Genomic DNA, 23,519 nt, shown 5'->3' on the forward strand with positions numbered 1-23,519 from the left:
TCGACTGTTAAGGCTTTACCTCAGTCTACTTTCGTTTCTGCCGATCCCAAGTGGACTCTGCTTCAGTCCATGCAAGCACAGCTTTCGGACTTGATGCGTGAGTGTCGGGCTGAGAGTGTTGCACCTCCGCCTCCGCCTACACTCCCTCCGCCTGTTCTCGCTCCGCCTGCGCTCGCCCCGCCTGCGCTCGCTCCGCCTGGTCGCAGCACCATCTGCCAGGCGTACGATGTTGAGCCACATTCTGAGTTCGCTGTTCCCAGTGGTGTTCAGCCTCAGCCTTCTTTAAGGCAACCTTTACTTTGGGATCAGGAGGATTATTCCACTCTTCCTCCGCCTCCCCTTGCTGCTCCACCAGTGGTGCAACTCTCGGTTGAGGTACAACAACCTCTCCCGTCCATGAGTCAGTCTCCTCAGCCCTCGCTGCAGTGAGCTCAACCCTCCTCAAGGCAAGCTCCTCTACACCCTGGACTTGCGCCTCAGGAGCCTCAGCTTGCGAGAACTTTACCTTGTTCTGCGCAGCCTCAACCTCATCATGCTCCGCTCATATCACAGGAACAGGAACTTGCTACTCCGCCTCCTTCCTCCGCTCAGCAAGCGCAATCCTTGGGTTCAACCTCTCTTGCTAGGAGTCAACCTCCTCCACCCATACGCCTTCCTTCTGCTTCGTCTGTTGTTCAGCCTTTGCAGTCTGAGCCTCAGGTTTTCCCTCAACAGTTACTGGAAGAGGAAACCACTGTTATTGTTCCTACCCGTTCTGACTCTGCGGTTCAGCATTCTTGTCCGATCTCTTCGCTACACTCTGGTGATGAGGTGTCGGATGATGAGGAGGCACACCTTGATCCCTCATCAGACGTGGACGAATCCAAGCTTTCTCCACAGTCTATTGATTTTCGTAAGGTCTTGGCTCTACTCAGGGAGATTTACCCAGACCACTTTGTCTCTGCTATTCCCCGCTCTCCGCCATCTGAGTTTTCGCTGGGCGTACAACAAGCTAAGTCCACCTATACTAAGCTTGTCCTAGCTAGATCCTCTAAGAGGGCTTTAAGGATCTTAGGGGAGTGGCTGCAGTCTAAACAACACCTTGGCAAGACTTCCTTCATGTTCCCTCCAACGAAGCTCACTTCGAAAGCGAGCGTTTGGTATGCCACAGGGGAAGCACCAGGCTTGGGAGTACCTGCCTCTGCCCAGGCTGACTTCTCAAGTCTGGTAGACTCGCCTCGGAGAACTGCTATGAGGCGCTCGAAGGTTTGTTGGACCTTCTCAGACCTGGATCACTTACTGAAAGGGATGTTCAGAGCATTTGAAATGTTCAACTTTCTCGACTGGTGCCTGGGGGCCCTCAGCAAGAAAACCTCTCCTGCGGACAAAGATTCTGCCATGCTATTAATGTCCTGCATGGATAAGGCCATCAGAGATGGATCGGGCGAGCTAGCGTCGATGTTTGTATCAGGGGTGTTGAAGAAAAGGGAACAACTGTGTACCTTCCTTTCCGCCAGCATTACACCTTGCCAACGGTCACAACTCCTTTTTGCTCCGCTCTCGAAGTTCCTCTTTCCCGAGGAGCTAGTTAAGGACTTGTCTGCTGCCCTGATACAAAAGGATACGCACGATCTTGTAGCCTCATCGGCTCGTAAGTCTAAGGTTGCTACCTCAGTCCCCAAGACTTATCGCTCCCCAGTGGCTGATACCCCTGCTACGAGGTTCATACCGCCCTTTCGTGGTAGAGCCCCCAGCCGAGGAAGCTCCCGCCCAGACTCTCACAGGAGCAAGTCTAGAAAAGGATCCAGGACATCTAAAGGAAAAAACTGACTCTCCGTTTCTCCAGACAACAGTAGGAGCCAGACTCAAGTTCTTCTGGCGAGCCTGGGAGAAGAGAGGTGCAGACGCACAGTCTGTCAGTTGGCTGAGGAACGGTTACAGGATTCCATTCTGCCTCAAGCCACCTCTGACCACATCGCCCATCAACCTCTCTCCCAACTACAAAGAAGAGGACAAGAGGCTAGCATTGCAACAGGAAGTGTCGCTACTTGTGCAGAAGAAGGCAGTGGTTATAGTCCGGGACCATCAATCCCCGGGCTTCTACAACCGTCTCTTTCTTGTGGCCAAGAAGACAGGAGGTTGGAGACCGGTGCTGGACGTCAGCGCTCTCAACGAGTATGTCACCAAGCAGACGTTCACGATGGAGACGACCAAGTCGGTCTTAGCAGCGGTCAGACAGGAGGACTGGATGGTCTTGTTGGACTTGAAAGATGCATACTTTCACGTTCCTATTCATCCAGACTCCCAACCTTTCCTGAGATTCGTTTTCGGAAAGGTTGTCTATCAATTCCAAGCCCTGTGTTTTGGCCTAAGCACAGCTCCTATGGTCTTTACTCATCTGATGAGGAATGTAGCAAAATTCCTACACTTGTCGAACATCAGAGCCTCCCTCTACCTAGACGACTGGCTGTTGAGAGCCTCCACGAGTCGTCGTTGTCTGGAGAATCTCAATTGGACTTTAGACTTAATCAGAGACCTAGGTCTATTAGTCAATATAGAGAAGTCTCAACTCATTCCCTCCCAATCCATTGTGTACCTGGGAATGGAGATTCGGAGTCAGGATTTTCGGGCTTTTCCATCGGCCCCCAGGATAAGCCAAGCCCTAGAGTGCATCAATAGCATGCTGAAGAGGAGCAGTTGCTCAGTGAGACAGTGGATGAGTCTCACAGGGACCCTCTCATCACTGGCCCTGTTTGTCGAGCTAGGAAGACTCCACCTCCGCCCTCTTCAATTCCATCTTGCAGCTCATTGGGACAAGGGTTCGACTCTAGAAGCAGTCTCTATCCCTATCAACCAAGAGATGAAGACCACTCTCCTGTGGTGGAAGCACAACCTCCTTCTCAAGGAGGGTCTATCATTGGCCATTCAGACCCCCAATCTTCATCTCTTCTCAGATGCATCGGACTCGGGCTGGGGTGCAACCTTGGACGGACGGGAATGCTCGGGAATGTGGAACGAGGAACAAGGATTACTCCACATCAACTGCAAGGAGCTGCTAGCAGTTCATCTAGCCCTGTTGAACTTCAAGTCCCTCCTGCTAGGCAAAGTGGTGGAGGTGAACTCAGACAATACCACAGCCTTGGCTTACATCTCCAAGCAAGGAGGGACCCATTCGAGGAGCCTTTACGAGATCGCAAGGGACCTCCTCATTTGGTCAAGAGGTCTAAACCTCACTCTGGTCACGAGGTTCATTCAGGGCGATATGAACGTTTCAGCAGATCGCCTAAGCAGAAGGAATCAGGTCATTCCCACGGAATGGACCCTCCACAAGAGTGTGTGCAACAGACTTTGGACCTTGTGGGGTCAACCTACCATAGATCTGTTTGCCACCTCCATAACCAAGAGACTTCCGCTGTATTGTTCCCCTGTTCCAGACCCTGCAGCAGTTCATGTGGATGCTTTTCTACTGAACTGGTCCCATCTCGACCTGTACGCATTCCCTCCGTTCAAGATAATAAACAAAGTTCTGCAGAAATTCGTCTCGCACGAAGGGACACGGCTGACGCTGGTTGCTCCCCTTTGGCCTGCAAGAGAATGGTTCACAGAGGTACTTCAATGGCTAGTCGACTTCCCCAGGACTCTACCTCTAAGAGTGGACCTTCTACGTCAACCTCACGTAGACAGGTTGCACCCAAACCTCCACGCTCTTCGGCTGACTGCCTTCAGACTGTCGAAAGATTCGCTAGAGCTAGAGGCTTTTCGAAGGAGGCAGCCAGTGCGATTGCCAGAGCAAGAAGGGTTTCCACTCGTAGAGTCTACCAGTCTAAGTGGGAGGTCTTCCGAAGCTGGTGTAGAGCCAATTCAATATCCTCTACCAATACCTCTGTGATCCAAATAGCTGACTTCCTTCTACATCTTAGGAATGAGAGATCCCTTTCAGCACCTACGATTAAAGGATATAGGAGTATGTTGGCTTCAGTTCTCCGCCACAGAGGTTTGGACCTGTCTTCCAACAAGGACCTTCAAGACATTCTTAAGTCTTTTGAGACGTCTAAAGAACGTCGTCTTTCCACTCCAGGCTGGAATCTAGACGTAGTCTTAAGGTTCCTTATGACATCTAGGTTCGAACCTCTCCAGTCAGCTTCCTTCAAGGACCTTACCCTCAAGACTCTTTTTCTCGTTTGCCTTGCAACAGCTAAGAGAGTCAGTGAGGTTCATGCCTTCAGCAAGAACATTGGTTTCACAACCGAATCTGCAACATGTTCTTTTCAGCTTGGATTCCTAGCAAAGAACGAGCTTCCTTCACGTCCTTGGCCTAGATCGTTCGAAATACCTAGCCTCTCCAACATGGTAGGTAACGAACTAGAGAGAGTTCTTTGCCCTGTCAGAGCTCTCAAATATTATCTTAAGAGGTCTAAACCTATTCGAGGACAGTCAGAAGCCTTATGGTGTGCCATCAAGAAACCCTCGAGACCCATGTCCAAGAATGGGCTTTCGTATTATATAAGGCTTCTGATCAGAGAAGCACATTCTCACTTAAAGGAGGAAGACCTTGCATTGCTGAAGGTAAGGACCCACGAAGTAAGAGCCGTAGCTACTTCGATGGCCTTTAATAAAAACCGTTCTCTGCAGAGCATAATGGATGCAACCTATTGGAGGAGCAAGTCAGTGTTTGCATCATTTTATCTGAAAGATGTCCAGTCTCTTTACGAGAACTGCTACACCCTGGGACCATTCGTAGCAGCGAGTGCAGTAGTAGGTGAGGGCTCAGCCACTACATTCCCTTAATCCCATAACCTTTTTTAACCTTTCTCTTGAATACTTTTATTGTTGTTTTTATGGTTGTTACGGTAGGCTAAGAAGCCTTCCGCATCCTTGGATTTGGCGGGTGGTCTATTCATTCTTGAGAAGCGCCTGGGTTAAAGGTTTGGTAGAGGTCCTTTAGTAGGGGTTGCAACCCCGTGTACTTTGGCACCTTTGGGTTGATTCAGCCTCCAAGAGGAACGCTGCGCTCAGTAAGGAAGACGAACTTTAAATAAAGAGGCAGAGTAACCGTTCTATTCGACTTCCTTACCAGGTACTTATTATTTCATTGTTATTTGAGATAACTGTTATATGAAATATGGGATACTTAGCTATCCTTTAATCTTGTACACTGGTTTTCACCCACCTCCCTGGGTGTGAATCAGCTACATGATTATCGGGTAAGTTTAATATTGAAAAATGTTATTTTTATTAATAAAATAAATTTTTGAATATACTTACCCGATAATCATGATTTAATCGACCCTCCCTTCCTCCCCAGAGAGAACCAGTGGACCGAGGAATAATTGAGGAGGTGTCAACAAGAAGTACTTGAGTACCTGGCCACAGGTGGCGCTGGTAAGTACACCCCCTTCTAGTATTGTGATAGCTGGCGTATCCCTCCATAGAATTCTGTCGGGCAACGGAGTTGACAGCTACATGATTATCGGGTAAGTATATTCAAAAATTTATTTTATTAATAAAAATAACATTTTTTACAAAAGAAAAATTTTAATGTTTTATTAGTTTTGACAAATTTGAAATTTGCAAATAAGATTTTAAATTCTTTTAAACTGTATTGACCCGTCATTCATGTTACTTCATCTCTAGAAGCTCAGTTTGATTGACATTACCTTTAGATTTTTAAATTTTTTTTTTCATTCTCTTTCCTTACAATAGACACGTGGCTCTAGTAAAGTAATGAAACATTTTAGCAGTTAAAGGTAAGGAGAAAAGTTGTGGTGTGCCAGAATATCCATTATTTCTGTTACAAAAACAAAATTATTCCCTATCTTTTTGACACCATGAGTCAATGAGTAGGAGGATGAGTTTTGTATATGAACATCTGGTAAATATAGAAATAAAAATTATTAAAGTTATAAATAAAAAATCACATTATAAGTAATTTGTATTTTTAAATATTAAACTTAGCCGGTGAATATATAATAGCTGACGTCTCCGACGGCTCGACAGATTCCAAAAACTCGCGAGCGATCGCCATGAAGGTTGCGGGTGTGCCCACCAGCGCCGACTATCGGCCAGATACCGCATATACATGTAAACAGCTCCAGTTCTTCTCTGTCGGTTTCATCGACAAGTCGATTCCACTCGCTTTATGACCTCGAGTTTTCTACCGAATTGGTGAAGTACTTGGTTTTGGTTTTATTGCTTTCGCCGTGTTGGATTATTCAATACTATCTTCAAAAGAAATGCTTTTGAAAGGAGAGGAAAAGTGTTTTGCCCTTGTTTTTTTATCTCTGGTTTTTCCATAGAGTAAAGATGGCCGACCCTTCCCTCAGTGTACGGAAGTTTGTTTTAGGCTTTTAGTAATTATTTTATCACGTTATAGATTATTGTTGATAATTATAGATTTTCCTCTATATATTTTATATCTCACCCGCCTTTATTAGGCCTCTTCGATTAGCTTTCCATTTATACTAAACATCAAGATAAATTTTATGTTTTGTTTATATGCGGCCTTTACCTTTTCCTCCCCTAGTCCGAGATGTAGGCGGTCCTAACTTGGAAACCGAAGTTAAACAACGTTGAGCCCATTCAACTTTTATTTTCGTTTTTTAAATCATTTGCTCTGTAAGAGTTATGAAATGAATATTTTAAGAAAGATATTCTTTGAATAGTCTTCGTGCTGTTTTTTCAAAGATGAACTAACGTTTGGTTTATTTATGCTATGCATTTTGCGCCCTATCGTTACGATAGAGAAAGAGAGAATCACGGTTTCACTTTGCAGAAAGAGTAAATCGATTTTGACGTTTTGTTCATTCTTCTTTCAAACTGAAGTGTTTTAAATACTAATTTTAAGGAACTTGTTAATTTTCAATTTCTTAGTCCTTTCAGTTTTTTCCTTTGGTCAAATAACCTGTTTATTGACGAAGGGTGAGTGGGCTTTTCTCTTGTGTGTGACAAGAGAGAGACGGAGAGAGAGAGAGAAAGAGAGAACGATCCGATCTTTATTCTCGTCCCAAGTAAGGAGTTTGGGAGCGAGTAACGTTGTTCTCGATTCAGTTTTTTACTCTCGTCCCAAGTCTCTGTACGGGGAGAAAGGATAAAATGTTTTTAGTTTTTATTCTCGTCCCAAGGCACTGTACGGTGAGAGATTGAAAACGTAGTCTTTAGTGAACTAGAGTTTAGTCTCCTCCCCAGTCACTGATCTTTTTAACTTTATATATTTCCGTTTTATTCGATATATATGTATATGTTTTTTTTATTTTTGCATGTGTGTTTTATTTTGTACTAATGTGCTTACATTATACGACTCATTTCGCAATTATAACGTTTTGATGTAAGGGAGAATTGCGTACTTCAGGTAGATATCAGTTTTATTCATGCCTAATGTGAAATTATTGAAAAATACGATATCAGTGAAGTGAGTGCTAGAAAACATGTGCTGTGTTGCGGAGGGTTCGTTTGTTCGTGCTTGTCACTTGCCTAGTCCGAGACCTCTTTCAGGCTCCCATGCACCAGGGAGAAGGAATGTCGTAGGACCTAAGGGAGTGAGGAGTGTAAACCAACGAACAGACGTTCCCTCAAAGGTATCAGACGTTGCTCGACAAGCACGTCCTTGCCATAAGACAGGAGAGACGAAGTTTCTCCTCGTCATCCGAAGACTTTTCGCAAAAGAAACCTTGGCGCAAGGTTTCTAGACCCTTTAAGCGAAAGTCAGTCCCTTCAGGACAGGTCCAGCGTCCTGGCTGTAGCCATGGGGACAGCTCTGACCCTTTGCAGTCGTCGGAAGATTGTTCGCCTATTAAACGCAAGCGTAACACGGGGTCCGACGGTCGCGGTAAAGGCAATGTTTTGCCAACACAGACATTACCGTCGTCTCGGCCCGTTCCGACTCCCGTTGATCCTAAATGGGTTGTCCTGCAGGACATGCAGACTAAGCTTGCCTCCCTTATGGAGAAGTATGACGTTGAGCAGGTTCACGATGAACCTTCGCTTTCGAGTCGCCGTTACGCTAAACGAGACTCTGGCCGTCAGCCGCCTAAACGAGCATTTACTCGTCCTTTTGACGTTATGAAACGTGATGTCGGTAGTTTGTCACGTCAGTCACGTGACTTGGATCCTCACTCGCTGCAGTCCCGTGTTGACTTTCAGCCGCTGCCGCAGCCTCGTGTTGACGTTCAGCCGCTGCCGCAGTCTAGTGTTGACGTTCAGGACGTTCACCAACCAGCTCAGTTGCCTTGTTTTGACGTTGAGCGTCAAGCACCGCAGTCAAGGGTTGTTTTGACTGCTCAGTCTAGGCAGTCAAGGCAGTCTCGACTTGACGTCGAGCGTCCATCAACTCCTGTTGTTGTTGCTGGTCAGTCCTTTCAGCAGCGACTTGACATCGCTTCCTTGACTGCTACTGCTGCTCCTTTGCGTGTGGACTTTGCCTGTCAAGCATTGCCACCGCGGCAGGTCTCTCCTTTTCATGAGACTCGGCAATTGTCGAACGAGGTTCCTTCAGATGAGGAAGTTGCTGATCCCCCTCCTACTGATATTCCTTTGGGGACTTTGTCAGACGGAGAGGAGCCTAAAGCTGCTCAGCCCTCTATGGACTTTAAAAAAATCATGCTGATTTTTAAGGATCTTTGTCCGGACCATTTTGTAACTGCTGCTCCTCGTTCGCCTTCGTCAGAGTTTACACTAGGCCTAGCTACTTCGAAGCCGTTGTTTTCTAAGCTAGTGCTCTTTCGCTCTTCTAAGAGAGCTTTACGTTTGCTAGGCGACTGGTTGATCACCAGGAGGAGTTTGGGGGAGACAGCCTTTGCTTTCCCTCCTCTTAAACTGGCTTATAGAACGAGCGTCTGGTATGACACGGGAGAAGTTCTCGGCTTGGGAGTTCCTACCTCTGCCCAGGGAGACTTCTCAAGCCTCATAGACTCTCCCCGTCGCCTGGCCTTGAGACGCTCCAAGATTTTATGGTCGGCTTCAGAGCTAGACCATCTCCTATTAGGAGTTTTTCGAGCGTTTGAAGTTTTGCTGTACAATTATGTCATGCATGAACAAGGCTATCAGGGATGGCTCCAATGATCTGACAGCCACGTTCTCTGCAGGAACAAGGCTATCAGGGATGGCTCCAATGATCTGGCAGCCACGTTCAATGCAGGAGTACTTAAGATGTAAGTACGCTCAATTTGTTCATTGTCAAGACAAACTTCACAATGAAGACTACCAAATCTGTCTTGGCAGCATTAAGGGAAGGCGACTGGATGGTCTCTCTCGACCTTCAGGATGCATACTTCCACATCCCCGATTCATCCAAACTTTCAACAACATCTGAGGTTTGTGGACGGGAAAGTAATGTACCAATGTCGAGCACTGTACTTCGACCTCATTCCTGCTCCTCTTGTTTTTACAAGGCCCTTGCAAAATGTAGCAAGCTTTCTACATTTTTTGAGGATTCAGAGCCTCCCTTTATTTTGACGACTAGCTAATCAGGGCGTCGTCATTATATCGCTGTCTGAAGAGCCTCTAATGGACATTAGACCTAACCAAGGAGCTAGGTCTCATAGTGAACGTAGAGAAGTCGTAACTTACAGTACCCCATCCCAGACTATTCTTTATTTGGGAATAGAGATACAGTGTCTGATTTTTCGGGCCTTCTCGTCTCCCGCAAGAATGGAACAAGCTCTGTTAAAAGTCCTTCACCTGCAAGAGAAAAACAGTTGCTCTGTAAGAGTTTGAACGAGCCTCGTGGGAACTCTTTCATTGCTGGAGTAGTTTATCTCTCTGGGGAGACTCAACCTATGCCCTCTCCAATTTCACCTAAACCATTGGAACAAGGAGAAGGGCTTAGAGAGTATCTCTTTCCCAATCTCCAACTCAGTCTAGACATGTCTGACTTGGTGGGACAGCAACATCAGACTTCGAGAAGGTCTTTCTCTTGCAGTCAAGAACCCAAACCATGTGTTGTTTTCAGATGCATCGGATTTGGGTTAGGGAGCTCCACTGGACAGTCTGGAATGCTCGGGTCTTTGATCCACGGATCAGAAGGAACTCCATTTAAGGCAAGTAACATCTCTCCTTTGGCAAGATTTGTGCAAGGAAAATGAATGTCTTGGCGGACGGCCTCAGCAGAAGAGGACAAGTCATCTCCATGGAGTGAACGTTGCATAAGACTGTGTGCGAGAAGCTATGGATGACATGGGGTCAACCCACCATAGATCTTTTTGCGACTTCTCTGACAAAGAGGCTCTCGACTTACTGCTTTCCAGTTCCAGATCCAGAGGCAGCCCACATAGACGCTTTCCTGCTGGACTGGTCTCACCTGGACGTTTATGCCTTTCCACCTTTCAAGATCCTAAACAAGGTGCTGCAGAAGTTCACCTCTCACGAAGGGACCAGGTTGACATTGGTTGCTCCACTCTGGCCCGCGAGAGAGTGGTTCACAGAGGTACTTCAATGGCTGGTAGACGTTCCAAGGAGTCTACCTTTAAGGATGGATCTCTTACGGCAGCCCCACGTAAGGAGTCTTCATCAAAGCCTCCCTGCGCTTCGTCTGACTGCCTTCAGACTATCGAAAGACTCTCAAGAGCTCGAGGATTTTCGAAGGAGGCAGCCAGGGCGATTGCGAGAGCTAGGAGAGCTTCTACCATCAAGGTATACCAGTCGAAGTGGGAAGTCTTTAGAGACTGGTGCAAGTCATCATCCATTTCCTCTTCCAGTACCTCTGTAGCCCAAATTGCAGATTTTCTCCTACATCTGAGAAATGTTCGCTCCCTCTCGGCTCCCACTATTAAGGGCTACAGGAGCATGTTGGCTTCTGTGTTCAGACATAGAGGCTTAGATCTGTCGAATAATAAAGATCTCCAAGATCTCCTTAAGTCCTTCGAGACCTCTAAGGAGAGTCGTATGGCAACTCCTGGATGGAACTTAGACGTGGTCCTAAGGTTCCTAATGTCCGACAGGTTTGAGCCATTACATTCAGCCTCCCTGAAGGATCTCGCCCTCAAGACGCTTTTCTTAGTGTGCTTGGCTTCGGCTAAAAGGGTCAGTGAGATCCATGCCTTCAGTAGAAACATCGGCTTTTCTACAGATAAAGCCACATGTTCACTTCAGCTTGGTTTCTTGGCCAAAAATGAACTGCCTTCTCGTCCTTGGCCTAAGTCATTTGATATACTTTGCCTGTCAGAGATCGTAGGCAACGAGCTTGAAAGAGTACTGTGTCCAGTTAGAGCTCTTAAGTTTTATTTAGCTCGTACCAAATCATTACGAGGTGGATCTGAGGCCTTGTGGTGCTCAGTTAAGAAGCCCTCATTGCCTATGTCTAAAAGTGCTTTATCGTATTTTATTAGATTTTTAATCCGAGAGGCTCATTCTCACTTGAGTGAAAAAGATCGTTGCTTGCTTAAGGTCAAGACGCACGAAGTAAGAGCTATAGCAACTTCCGTGGCCTTTAAGCAAAACAGATCTCTATGAAGTATTATGGACGCGACCTTTTGGAGGAGCAAGTCGGTGTTCGCTTAATTTTACTTAAAAGACGTCCAGACTCTTTATGAGGACTGCTACACACTGGGTCCATTCGTTGCAGCGAGTGCAGTAGTGGGTGAGGGTTCTACCACTACATTCCCTTGATTCCAATATCCTTTTAATCTTCTCTTGAAATGTTTTTAATCTTGTTTTGGGTTGTACGGAAGGCTAAGAAGCCTTTCGCATCCTTTTTGATTTGGCGGGTGGTCAAATGTCATTTCTTGAGAGCGCCCAGATTAAGGGTTTTGATGAGGTCCTGTTGTATGGGTTGTCGCCCTGGATACAACAGCTCCTGGGAGTCTTTCAGCATCCTGAGAGGATGGCTGGGCTTCGTGAGGAAAGCGGACTAACAAGGCAGAGTAATCGTCAGAGTCAGCTTCCTTACCAGGTACCTATATTTATTTGGGTTTTGTTATGATATAACTGTCAAAAACTCTAAGCATATACGCCTTTATTGTATTAATACTGGTCTCTACCCACCACCATGGGTGTGAATCAGCTATTATATATTCACCGGCTAAGTTTAATATTTAAAAATGATATTTTGATTATAAAATAAATTTTTGAATATACTTACCCGGTGAATATATAAATTAAAGGCCCTCCCTTCCTCCCCGATAGAGACCCAGCGGAATGAGAAGAACTGGAGCTGTTTACATGTATATGCGGTATCTGGCCGATAGTCGGCGCTGGTGGGCACACCCGCAACCTTCATGGCGATCGCTCGCGAGTTTTTGGAATCTGTCGAGCCGTCGGAGACGTCAGCTATTATATATTCACCGGGTAAGTATATTCAAAATTTTATTTTATGATCAAAATATCATTTTTCCTAACAGTACTTACCCCGAACTACTTTCTTAGGAGTATCTGGGATCTCCTCCCAACCGACCAGAGTTTTGTGTAGTTTACCCTAGTCCCGTTTTCTATGAGGGGTAACCTCAGGTGGAGTGCTACGCGCCCTGAGGCTATCCCCAGGTCAGAGAGCATGCTTGCTCAGGTCTCGATATCCAGTAAGTTCTCTGGTCGCGTCGTGATAACATCTCGACGCTCTCTCCTTACCCAGTGCGACCAGTGAGAGAGAGATAGGCCATTTTAGAAGTTAAAAAGCCTAGAATGAATAAGATGCTTGGATAATAAATCAGAACCTGAATTACTAGCCATACTTTGAATTTGAGACAGCAGTTTATCAATTCTATCTAAAACAAAGTCAGAGAACTGAGTGGTATAGATAGTCTTGAAAGTAGCTTTCTCTTGACTTGGAAGAATAAGCAGCATTGGAACGTACCTAAAACTACTAATTGGGTATTTTTCAGCAATAAGGATACATAAGGCTTGAAATGGAGATATTTCACCTCCTTCAAGGTTATCTTCGTTGTTTTTTTCCCTCCTTGTCTAATACTGTACAGTATAGCAGAATAAACTGAGGAATTACTTACCGACTTCCCTGTTCTTTTACAACTGGATACGGAAGCTGCTGTACATGCTAGAGTAAACGTGGTGGGCTAGTGGCCACGTTAATAAGTGAATGAAGCGAACTGCTATCCAAAACATGATGCAAATGATGTACTTTAGTTGAAAATTTGTCCAACAGAATTATACGATATGCCAAGCCATCCTTGTATGTACGGTACTATGAGGTTGTTTAAAAGCGCTCACTTTAGCTAAGGATGGATATTAGGATTCAGGCTACCAACTATGTTTTCTTCCTCGCAATCTACAGGGCAGTTGTTTAAAAGAGCGACTGGGATTGCGGGAATGCAAGGGTTTAGCAGTAGAATTAGAATGGTCTATAATGATTAAGGAATTCGGCACTGCGAGTATCTCAAATCTGTATAGTATAGTAAAATTTCAGAACCCTCACTGAATGAAACAGTTATCACTAGACTCAACTTGAGAAGTTAGGTTAGAGTAGCGAAGTGGCAGGTACGATCAGAATTACCGCCTGTCTGATCATATATTCTAGGCGACTCACTGAAATTTAGTTGTATATTTAAAGGTATTAAGATTATATTTGAAAATGAAAATTGTTGTCATTATTGAATAAAAGTAACAATTGAATTTAACATGATAAAGTCTGAAATTTATCTCTTCTAATTATCTAATTATCTACTAAAAATAATCTTGGTTATTAAGATTTTATAAGTATTCACAACCTAGTAAGTCCTTTGGCATTTGGATGACAGGAAATTACCGTATTTGAATGGCGTAGAGTGTTTTATGCAGTGCATAAAAATCTTGAAAATTTTTTTTGTTATAATACAGTATTGAATTCCATTTATTCTTACGATTATCATGTCTTTTTCAGTGCTTTTACTGTGGCACAGAAAAAGAATACGATGACCTATGCAATCGCATGCGTCAAGAACTCATTGACAGTGAAAAGACTCCTTTGTTTGAACTGGTTTCCACAAGACCTGATTATATGAAGGACGATAATTCCACAGAAGGAGCAACTGGTATGTGTAAGTATTGTTCATTTTGGTTTTCAGAATTTATTCATGAATGTAACCGAAATTTACGTACACTTAGCATTAGAATATCATGTGTTATTCCCGAGTGCATCTTTTGGATTCTCTCTCCATTTTTTCAAGTATTTGATATTTTAATTTTTGTATGTGTTAATGTAGTTTGAGTAGAATCACTTTTTTTTTTTTGTTTCTTTTTAAGATTGTCTGTACCTTACGGTCAGGCACGGGCTCTTGCACACTTGCAGCCTGTAGACTATAAAAATATTGTAGTTTGTGGTATATTACTGGCTTTTTTCAATCTAATCTTTTAATATATGAATTATGCATTGCTGGTATTTCTATAGAGAAATAAAAGCTTGTGAGGGAGATCACTATACTTTGAGATGAATTAAGCCTATACTGTATCCATTTCTGGTTAAGGTTCCTGATTTTCATAAATTGTTTTTGATTTGTAAAATGCTTAAAGAAACTATTGATGAGGAGCTGAAAATCTAGTAAAAAGGTACAGGTATTGGTATTTTATTTGCTCAATTGAAGACATAAATGCATTGTTTTAAAGCAGTGCCACTTTGGAGAAATTGATGAAAAAAAGCAAGATCTTTATATTGAAGGTTGAGAAATGTGGAATGAATGCTAATTGTTACCTTGAAACAATGATTTTTACAGATGATTTAAGCTATTCACTAATGCGCTTGGCTGAGACAATCACCATGAAAACTTTCTTAATAATCATTTATTTTAACCATGCCTACTTAAGAAGTTCATGCAGTCAGAGAAATAACTAACTATGCCATAGTTGAGAGCTACTCACTTTGCTGCCATGTAAATGCTTTGGCATATATGAACAGAGATGAGAACATGAAGTAAACAGAAATCCCTAATAAAACTAGTTTTTCAATATTAAACTTAGCCGGTGATTATATAAGCTGCAATTCTGTTGCTCGACAGAAAACTCTACGTTAAAAATCCGCCAGCGATCGCAATGCAGGTAGGGGGTGTACTTCAACAGCGCCATCTGTCGTGCAGGTACTCAGTACTCAATGTAAACACAGAACTCAATTTTCTCTCTGTCGGGCTACCGGCAAGACCTACTAATTCGCTGTTACTAACTGGATTTGTTTTCACAAATATTTGGTGAAGTACACTATTCTAGTTTTGAGCTTTCGCTATGCAGGTGTTTTATCTTCATCTCAAAACTTGAACTCGTTTTGGATAGATTTAATTATGGTGACAAAGAGAGTATGGACTCTCTTTCACTTTTAAATGGCCGACCCTTCCCTTAGACGGAAGTGTGTTTAGGTTTTTAGTAATTTTGCTTAACACGTTATAGATCTATATATTTTATATCTCTCCGCCTTTATTAGGCCTCTTCGATTAACTTTCCATTTATTATAAACATATAATAATAAATTTTTATGTTTTGTTTATATGCGACCTTTCCTGATAGTAGGCGGTCCTAACTTGGAACCGAAGTTAATCAACGTTGAGCCCGTTATATCGTATTTAGCCTTTAAAGAATTTAAAACTTTTTAAATTTAATGTTTTATTTAAGAATTTCTTTGATAGTCTTCGTACTGTTTTCAAAGATGAACTAACGTTTAGTTTTTTAGACTACGCAGTTGTTGACGTTCAGGACGTTCAACATGCGCTCTATCGTTACGATAGAGAGAGAGTGTATCACGGTTTCACTTTGCAGTAAGAGTAAATCGATTCTGACGTTTTGTTCATTCTTTCTTAGCTTAAATGTTTTAAATTCTAAATTAAAGGAACTTTTTATTTGGAAAACCTTTCAGTTTTTTCCTTTAGTCAAATAACATGTTTTTTTGACGATATATAATTGGGCTCTTCTCTTAGGTGCGTAATCAAGAGAGAAAGAGAGAGAGAGATAGAGACGGAGGGAGAGAGAGGAGAGAAAACGTTCCGTTCAAGCGGGTAACGTTGTTCTCGTGTTACTCTCCTCCCTAGTCTCTGTACGGGGAGGAAGGTAAAACGTTTCTAGGGTTTTATTCTCGTCCCCAGGCTATGTGCGGTGAGAGATTGTAAACGTAGTTTATTTGAACTAGTGTTTAGTCTCTTTCCCAGCCACTGAATTTTTTATCTTTATATATGTTTCTGTTTTTTGCTAGTATTAATGAGCTGCATTATACGACTGATTTCGCAATTACTACCTTTTAATGAAGGGTAGAATTGCGTGTTTCAGGTAGAAATCAGTAAAAGTTTCGATTTCAGTGAAATAAGTGCAAAACAGAAAATCGATAAAGTGATATGCGCAAAGTGTTACAGTGTTGCGTCCGAGGGTTCGTCTGTTCGTGCCTGTCGTTCACCTAGTCCGGGACCTCTTGCAAGCTCCCAAGCCCAGGGGAGAAGTAATGTCAAACGACTTATGGGTTCGAGAGGCCTTGATCAACGAACAGACGTTTTTTCCCTCCGTGGTTTCGGGCGTATCTACCCAAGATCGCCCCACCCACACAAAGACGAGAGAGCCCATTTATTTCTCGTCTGCGGAAGAGGTTTCTCGTAAGAAACCATGGACCAAGGTCTCGCGGCTTATTAAGCGCAAGTCGGTCCCTTCCGCGCAAGTCCAACGGCCCAGTTGTAGCCACAGGGTCAGTTCGGACTCGCTGCAGTCTTCCGACGACTGCTCACCTCCTAAGAGAGGCAAAGCAGTACCGCATCAGGCAGTCACACCGTCTGTTGCCGCACCTGCTCTTGTAGACCCTAAGTGGTCTTTGCTGCAGACCATGCAGTCTCAGTTAACGTCATTGATGCAGGACTTTCGTGCGGAGAAGGTTGACACCAACCTCTAGCCTACAACCAACCACGGTTGTGCGTCCTGTGGACGCTGAGGCGACCTTCTGCCGCACTCCAGCTGAGAGAGTCCCCGCCACCCATGTGTTCCAGTGTACCCTGCCAGCCGCATGTTGACGTTCAGCGACGCACGGAACCTTCCGTTGACGTTCGCGAGGTACAACAACAGTCTAAGTTGTTTTGTTTTGACGCAGTGCGTCAACCTCCGCATTCTAGAGTTGTTTTGACTGTTCAGTCTAGACAGTCAAAGCAGTCTCGAGGGACACTGTACGTCCTCACGCACCTGTTGTGGTTGACAGTTCAGTTGTTGACAGTTCACAGACTGTCAAGCAGTTACATGACGTTGCCTTCTGGTCTGCTACTAATGCTCCAGTGAGAGACTCACTGAGGTAACCTAGCTTTTATCGGACAAGGTTCCTGTAGATGAGGAAGTTGCTGTTCTCCCTCCTACTGATATTCCCTTGAGGACTCTGTCAGATGGAGAGGAGCCTTAAGCTGCTTAGCCTCCTATGGACTTTAATTAAATCATGATGATTTTTTTTTAAGGATCTTCGTCCGGATCTTATAACTGCTGCTCCTCGTTCGCCTAAACGTCAGAACTTACACTAGACCTAGCTACTTCGAAGCCGTTGTTTTTAAGCTAGTGCTCTCTCGCTCTCCTAGAGAGCGTTACGTTGGCTAGGCGACTGGTTTTTGCACCAGGAGGAGTTTTTAGGGATACAGCCTTTGATTTCCCTTCTTTTAAACTGGCTTATAGAGCGATAGTCTGATATGACACGAGAGAAGTTCTCGGCTTGGGAGTTCATGCCTCTGCCCAGATAGACTTCTCAATTCTGGTAGACTCGCCCTGGCGCCTAGCCAGGAGACGCTCCAAGTTGTTTACAGGTCAACTTCACAGCTTTTGTCAAGCCTTTGAAGTTTTGCTGTACTATTATGTCACATATAACAAGGCTTTCAGGGATGGTAAACGGTTCCGCCTCAGTCGCTAACCCCGTCTGTTGCCACACCTGCTCCCGTAGACCCTAAATGGGCTTTGCTGCAAGCCATGCAGTCCAAGCTTGCGTCCTTGATAGAGGACTTAAATGCGGAGAAGAACCTTCTGGCCAACAACCTTCCAACCGGTCGGTTGTGCACCCTGTTGACGCTGAGGTAACCTACTCGCGTCTGCCAGTTGAGGTGGTTCCTCCTTCTGGCCAACAACCTTCCAACCGGTCGGTTGTGCGCCCTGTTGACGCTGAGGTAACCTACTCGCGTCTGCCAGTTGAGGTGGTTCCTCCTTCTGGCCAACAACCTTCCAACCGGTCAGTTGTGCGCCCTGTTGACGCTGAGGTAACCTACTCACGTCTGCCAGTTGAGGTGGTTCCTCCACCGATGCGACCCAGTGTGGGTTGCCAGTCGCACGTTGACGTTAAGCGACGCTCGGAGGTGGTTGTTGACGTTCAGGACGTTCAACAACCAGCAGAGGTGACTTGTTGTGACGCAGTGCGTCAACCTCAGCAACCCGGTAGGGTGTTGACTGCACAACCCAGACGGTCTAGACAGTTTCGGGTTGACGCTGTACTTCCTCGCGCACCCATGGTTGTTGACAGTTCACAGACTGTGCAGCAGTTCCATGATATTGCGTCCGGCTCCGTCACGCATCCACCAGTGCGACCGGATTCAGCGAGTCAGACGTTACCCACTCCGTTGCCGTTTCCTCATCAGTTTCGGATGAGGAACCCTCTGATGAGGACGTTGCTGAACAAGACGATCAGCCCCCAGCCCTGCTATCCATCCAGAAGATGCTGAAGAAGGAACGCTGCTCAGTCAGGCTGTGGATGAGTCTGGTAGGGACACTGTCATCCGTGGATCAATTTGTGTCGCTAGGAAGACTACACCTCCGTCCTCTTCTATACCATCTAGCTTTTCACTGGAAAAAGGACAAGACGCTAGAAGCGGTCTCGATCCCGGTTTCCGGAAAGATAAAGTCTTGTCTGACTTGGTGAAAGGACTATATCAACCTTAGAGAGGGTCTTCCCCTGACTGTTCAGACTCCCAACCACGTTCTCTTCTCGGACGCATCGGACGTAGGCTGGGGTGCGACATTAGACGGTCAGGAATGCTCGGGATTATGGAACTCGAGTCAAAGGACAATGCATTTCAACTGCAAGGAGCTACTGGCAGTACGTCTGACCTGGAAAAGCTTCAGGTCTCTCCTTCAAGGCAAAGTGGTGGAGGTGAACTCGGACAACACCACGGCTTTGGCGTACATCTCCAAGCAAGGATGGACCTACTCTCTGACGTTGTACGAGATCGCAAGGGACCTCCTCACCTGGTCAAAAGGTCTAGACATATCACTAGTAACGAGGTTCATCCAAGGCAACTTGAATGTCATGGCAGATTGTCTCAGTCGGAAGGGACAAATAATTCCAACAGAATGGACCCTCCACAAGGATGTATGCAAGAGACTTTGGGCCACCTGGGGCCAGCCAACCATAGATCTCTTCGCAACCTCGATGACCAAGAGGCTCCCAATATTTTGCTCACCAATATCAGACTCAGCAGCAGTTCATATAGATGCCTTTCTACTAGATGGGTCACATCTAGATCTATATGCATTCCCTCCGTTCAAGATTGTCAACAAGGTACTGCAGAAGTTCGCCTCTCACGAAGGGACAAGGTTGACGCTAGTTGCTTCCCTCTGGCCCGCGAGAGAATGGTTCACCGAGGTACTTCGATGGCTAGTAGACGTTCCCAGAACACTTCCCCTAAGGGTGGACCTTCTACGTCAGCCACGCGTAAAGAAGGTACACCAAGGCCTCCACGCTCTTCGTCTGACTGCCTTCAGACTATCGAAAGACTCTCGAGAGCTAGAGGCTTTTCGAAGGAGGCAGCCAGAGCAATTGCTAGAGCAAGGAGAACATCCACCCTTAGAGTCTACCAATCGAAGTGGGAAATCTTCCGAAACTGGTGCAAGTCAGTATCCGTATCCTCGACCAGTACCTCTGTAACTCAAATAGCTGACTTCCTCTTATATCTGAGGAAAGAACGATCTCTTTCAGCTCCCACTATCAAGGGTTACAGAAGCATGTTGGCATCAGTCTTCCGTCACAGAGGCTTAGATCTTTCCAACAATAAAGATCTACAGGACCTCCTTAAGTCTTTTGAGACCACGAAGGAGCGTCGTTTGGTTACACCTGGTTGGAATTTAGACGTGGTACTAAGATTCCTTATGTCAGACAGGTTCGAACCGCTACAATCAGCCTCCCTGAAAGATCTCACCTTAAAGACTCTTTTCCTGGTATGCTTAGCCACAGCTAAAAGAGTCAGTGAGATTCATGCCTTCAGCAAGAACATCGGATTCTCATCCGAAACGGCTACATGTTCTACAACTTGGTTTTCTAGCCAAAAACGAGCTGCCTTCTCGGCCTTGGCCAATATCGTTAGATATTCCAAACTTATCGTATGATTGGAAATGAACTAGAAAGAGTCTTATGTCCTGTAAGAGCTCTTAAGTTCTATTTAAAACGAACTTAACCTTTACGAGGCCAGTCTGAAGCTTTATGGTGTTCAGTTAAGAAACCATCTTTGCCTATGTCAAAGAATGCTTTATCCTATTTTATCAGACTGTTAATACGAGAAGCTCATTCCCATCTGAATGAGGAAGACCAAGCTTTGCTGAAGGTAAGGACACACGAAGTTAGAGCTGTCGCAACTTCCGTGGCCTTTAAACAAAATAGATCTCTGCAAAGTATAATCGACGCAACCTATTGGAAAAGCAAGTCAGTGTTCGCGTCTTTTTATCTTAAGAATGTCCAGTCTCTTTACGAGAACTGCTACACTCTGGGACCATTCGTAGCAACGAGTGCAGTAGTGGGGGAGGGCTCAACCACTACAATTCCCAATTCCATAACCTTTTTAATCTTTCTCTTGAAATGTTTTATTATTGTTTTTGGGTTGTCCGGAAGGCTAAGAAGCCTTTCGCATCCTACTTGATTTGGCGGGTGGTCAAAGTCATTTCTTGAGAAGCGCCTAGATTAGAGGTTTTGATGAGGTCCTGTTGTATGGGTTGCAACCCTTGATACTTCAGATCCTAGGGGTCGCTCAGCATCCTAAGAGGATCGCGAGGCTCCGTAAGGAAGACGTACTTAAAAAGGCAGAGTAATTGTTCAAGTCGACTTCCTTACCAGGTACTTATTTATTTTATGTTTGTTATTTTGAATAACTGCTAAAATGAAATAAAAATTCTTAGCTCATAATAATGTAAACAATTATTGCTGGTCTCTACCCACCCCCCTGGGTGTGAATCAGCTTATATAATCACCAGCTAAGTTTAATATTGAAAAATGTTATTTTTATAATAAAATAAATTTTTGAATATACTTACTCGGTGATTATATATTAAAGGACCCTCCCTTCCTCCCCAATAGAGACCCAGTGGACCGAGGAGAAAATTGAGTTCTGTGTTTACATTGAGTACCGAGTACCTGCACGACAGTTGGCGCTGTTGAAGTACACCCCCTACCTGCATTGCGATCGCTGGCGGATTTTTAACGTAGAGTTTTCTGTCGAGCAACAGAGTTGCAGCTTATATAATCACTGGGTAAGTATATTCAAAAATTTATTTTATTATAAAAATAACATTTTTATAGAGGAATGAGCTTTATGAAATATAAATAAATAAGAGAATAAAGACCCAAAAGAAACCAGTGAATAGGAAACAAAACACCAGAAACTTGAGCAAAGACTATTTTGAGACAAGGTGACAGCCCTCAATTTTTTGGAACCATAAATGCATTCTGTTGATATCTGAAATAGTTTGCCCTTCAAATTACATAATAGGCTGCAGTACGGCAAAGGTTTGTGTGATTTTATAAAGAAGCACACTCCAGAATGTTTTATTAATGGCATGACTGTTGTACTCTTAATTAAAACGAAGATAAATTTTATGAAGATCTTTTCAATTTTTAACAGGTATGGAACTTGAAGATCACCATTTTGAATCGGAAGATGATGAAGAGTTTGAAGTATTGCAGTAAGTAGGTCCAATAGTAGTACATTTGTAAAAGCTTTTCTTTTGTAAAGAGGTTCATTTTACCAGTTAAAAGTGTTTATATATTATATAAAGTCTGTTATTAGTGGTGTAAGAACAATTTATATAGATTTCTTTAAAAGTCACTATCTGTAAATTTGGTAGTTCTAAGTAAACAGTAATCAAGTGCACTATGCGGTATCTAAAGATTTTAGGGACCTTATATGCTAAAGACATCGTTCATGGTGATCATTAACTGCAGTTATGGCCCTTCAGTGTTCAGCAACCATTTTTGTTTCATTTGCAAATTATCTGAGGATGCCCTTTTTTTCCTAGACATTAGTGAGAGACACGTCACCTACAGTAATACCTCAGGTTACGAAATTAATTAGTTCCAGAGTGGCTTCCGTAACATGATTTTTTTGTATAATGAAATAGTATCAAATACATTTGAATCATTCAATATATCTAAAACAATGCGAATTTCGTTTTGTATCCTGAGTATTTTTTTGTAATACGAGGTGAAAAAATCTTTTTGTCATTTCGTATGATGAGTTTTTTTTATACAGAAACTTTTGTATTCCGAAGTATTACTGTATTTGTATATTGCAGACACAGGAGTTTTTACTACACTTTAGACATTAGGGTTACCTGAAAGAATTTTGGTAAGAATTTGTTGTAGCTTAGAGAAATAATTACCTATATTGAAATGAGAGAATGGAGTAAAATAATAATTTTTAAAATTAGGTAAAAAGAAAACTTGTCTGAAGGGGATTTGAATATGGTAACAAAATTAGGTTGTCTTTATATAAAAGGCTTTTTACTTGAATATCAGAACTTTCTTTGTAAGAAAATCATCTTGTACAGGATTCTTCTCATGTATAAGTCTTGCAAATTGAAAATGTTGTTTTTTAATGTGATTAGGAGGCAGTATGTAAACCAGAAATCATTATTAAATCATTCTTATTTAAACCAGAATATTCACATTTAAATAATACATCATATTTAAACTAGGACTGCTACCATTAAATAATACTTAGTATCTAAACCAGGATTGTCACCTTTAAATAAGGTTTTTTGGTTAAACCAAATGATGCTTAGCTTTTACTGAAAATTAAAGTTACTCTTGAAGACTTGAACTATCAGAATATGCTTCATCCTAAGATTCAGTCAAATATTTTGATAAGTAAATCACTCTCTCAGTATCCTGTAATTACAATAGATATTTCTTCTTGAGAAGGTAATATAGAAAGTATCGTTAGTAGTGTTTTGACCAGTAGCAAATTATGATCATAACTTGTTGCTTATAATTTCCCATACATCACTTGACAAGCAGTACAAGTAATTAGTAAGCAGGTCTGACTTATTACCATATGTAGACAGTATCTATTGGAAGAAAAATTTAAATTACTTATAAAAATAATGGCTCTTTAATGATTATACATTGCGTATATAGAACAATGTTAAAATTGTGAAACCAATATGTAGATCATTATTGAAAAATTTATATGGCTCAGATTATATTGTAGAGATCCTTATGTGAGAACATTTAAAAAAAGGGTGTTAAAGGAACACAGCTTAGAAGGAAAGATGAGGAATATGTATGAGAGAGTGCTGAGGATCGTAGTGCAGGGGGAAGCTAGTCCAAATTGTAAGGGATCGTACTCGTACTTCAAAAGGGATTATTTGAAGTTAAGTCACATTAGAAGAACAGAAAATGAGATTAAGGAAGCTAGTCAGAACTAATGCTTCCGGAG

General features: G+C 43.4%; 1 protein-coding gene across 3 annotated transcripts in view; it reads left to right on the forward strand.

Annotated features, from left to right (window-relative positions):
* The window catches only part of Atg4a (Autophagy-related 4a), a 74,126-nt gene extending 51,462 nt beyond the window's left edge, over positions 1-22,664 (forward strand). For 2 of the 3 annotated variants that reach the window (XM_068376698.1, XM_068376696.1), the window contains 2 exons: positions 13,781-13,937; positions 21,705-22,664. In XM_068376698.1, coding sequence (XP_068232799.1) covers positions 13,781-13,937; positions 21,705-21,769 — 222 coding nt within the window. In that variant the 3' untranslated portion in view covers positions 21,770-22,664. The remainder of the gene's footprint in view (positions 1-13,780; positions 13,938-21,704) is intronic. The other variant, XM_068376697.1, reaches the window with a different exon arrangement.
* The last annotated feature ends 855 nt before the right edge of the window (positions 22,665-23,519 follow it).

Source organism: Palaemon carinicauda, chromosome 7 (assembly GCF_036898095.1).
Source record: "Palaemon carinicauda isolate YSFRI2023 chromosome 7, ASM3689809v2, whole genome shotgun sequence".
Taxonomy (NCBI): domain Eukaryota; kingdom Metazoa; phylum Arthropoda; class Malacostraca; order Decapoda; family Palaemonidae; genus Palaemon; species Palaemon carinicauda.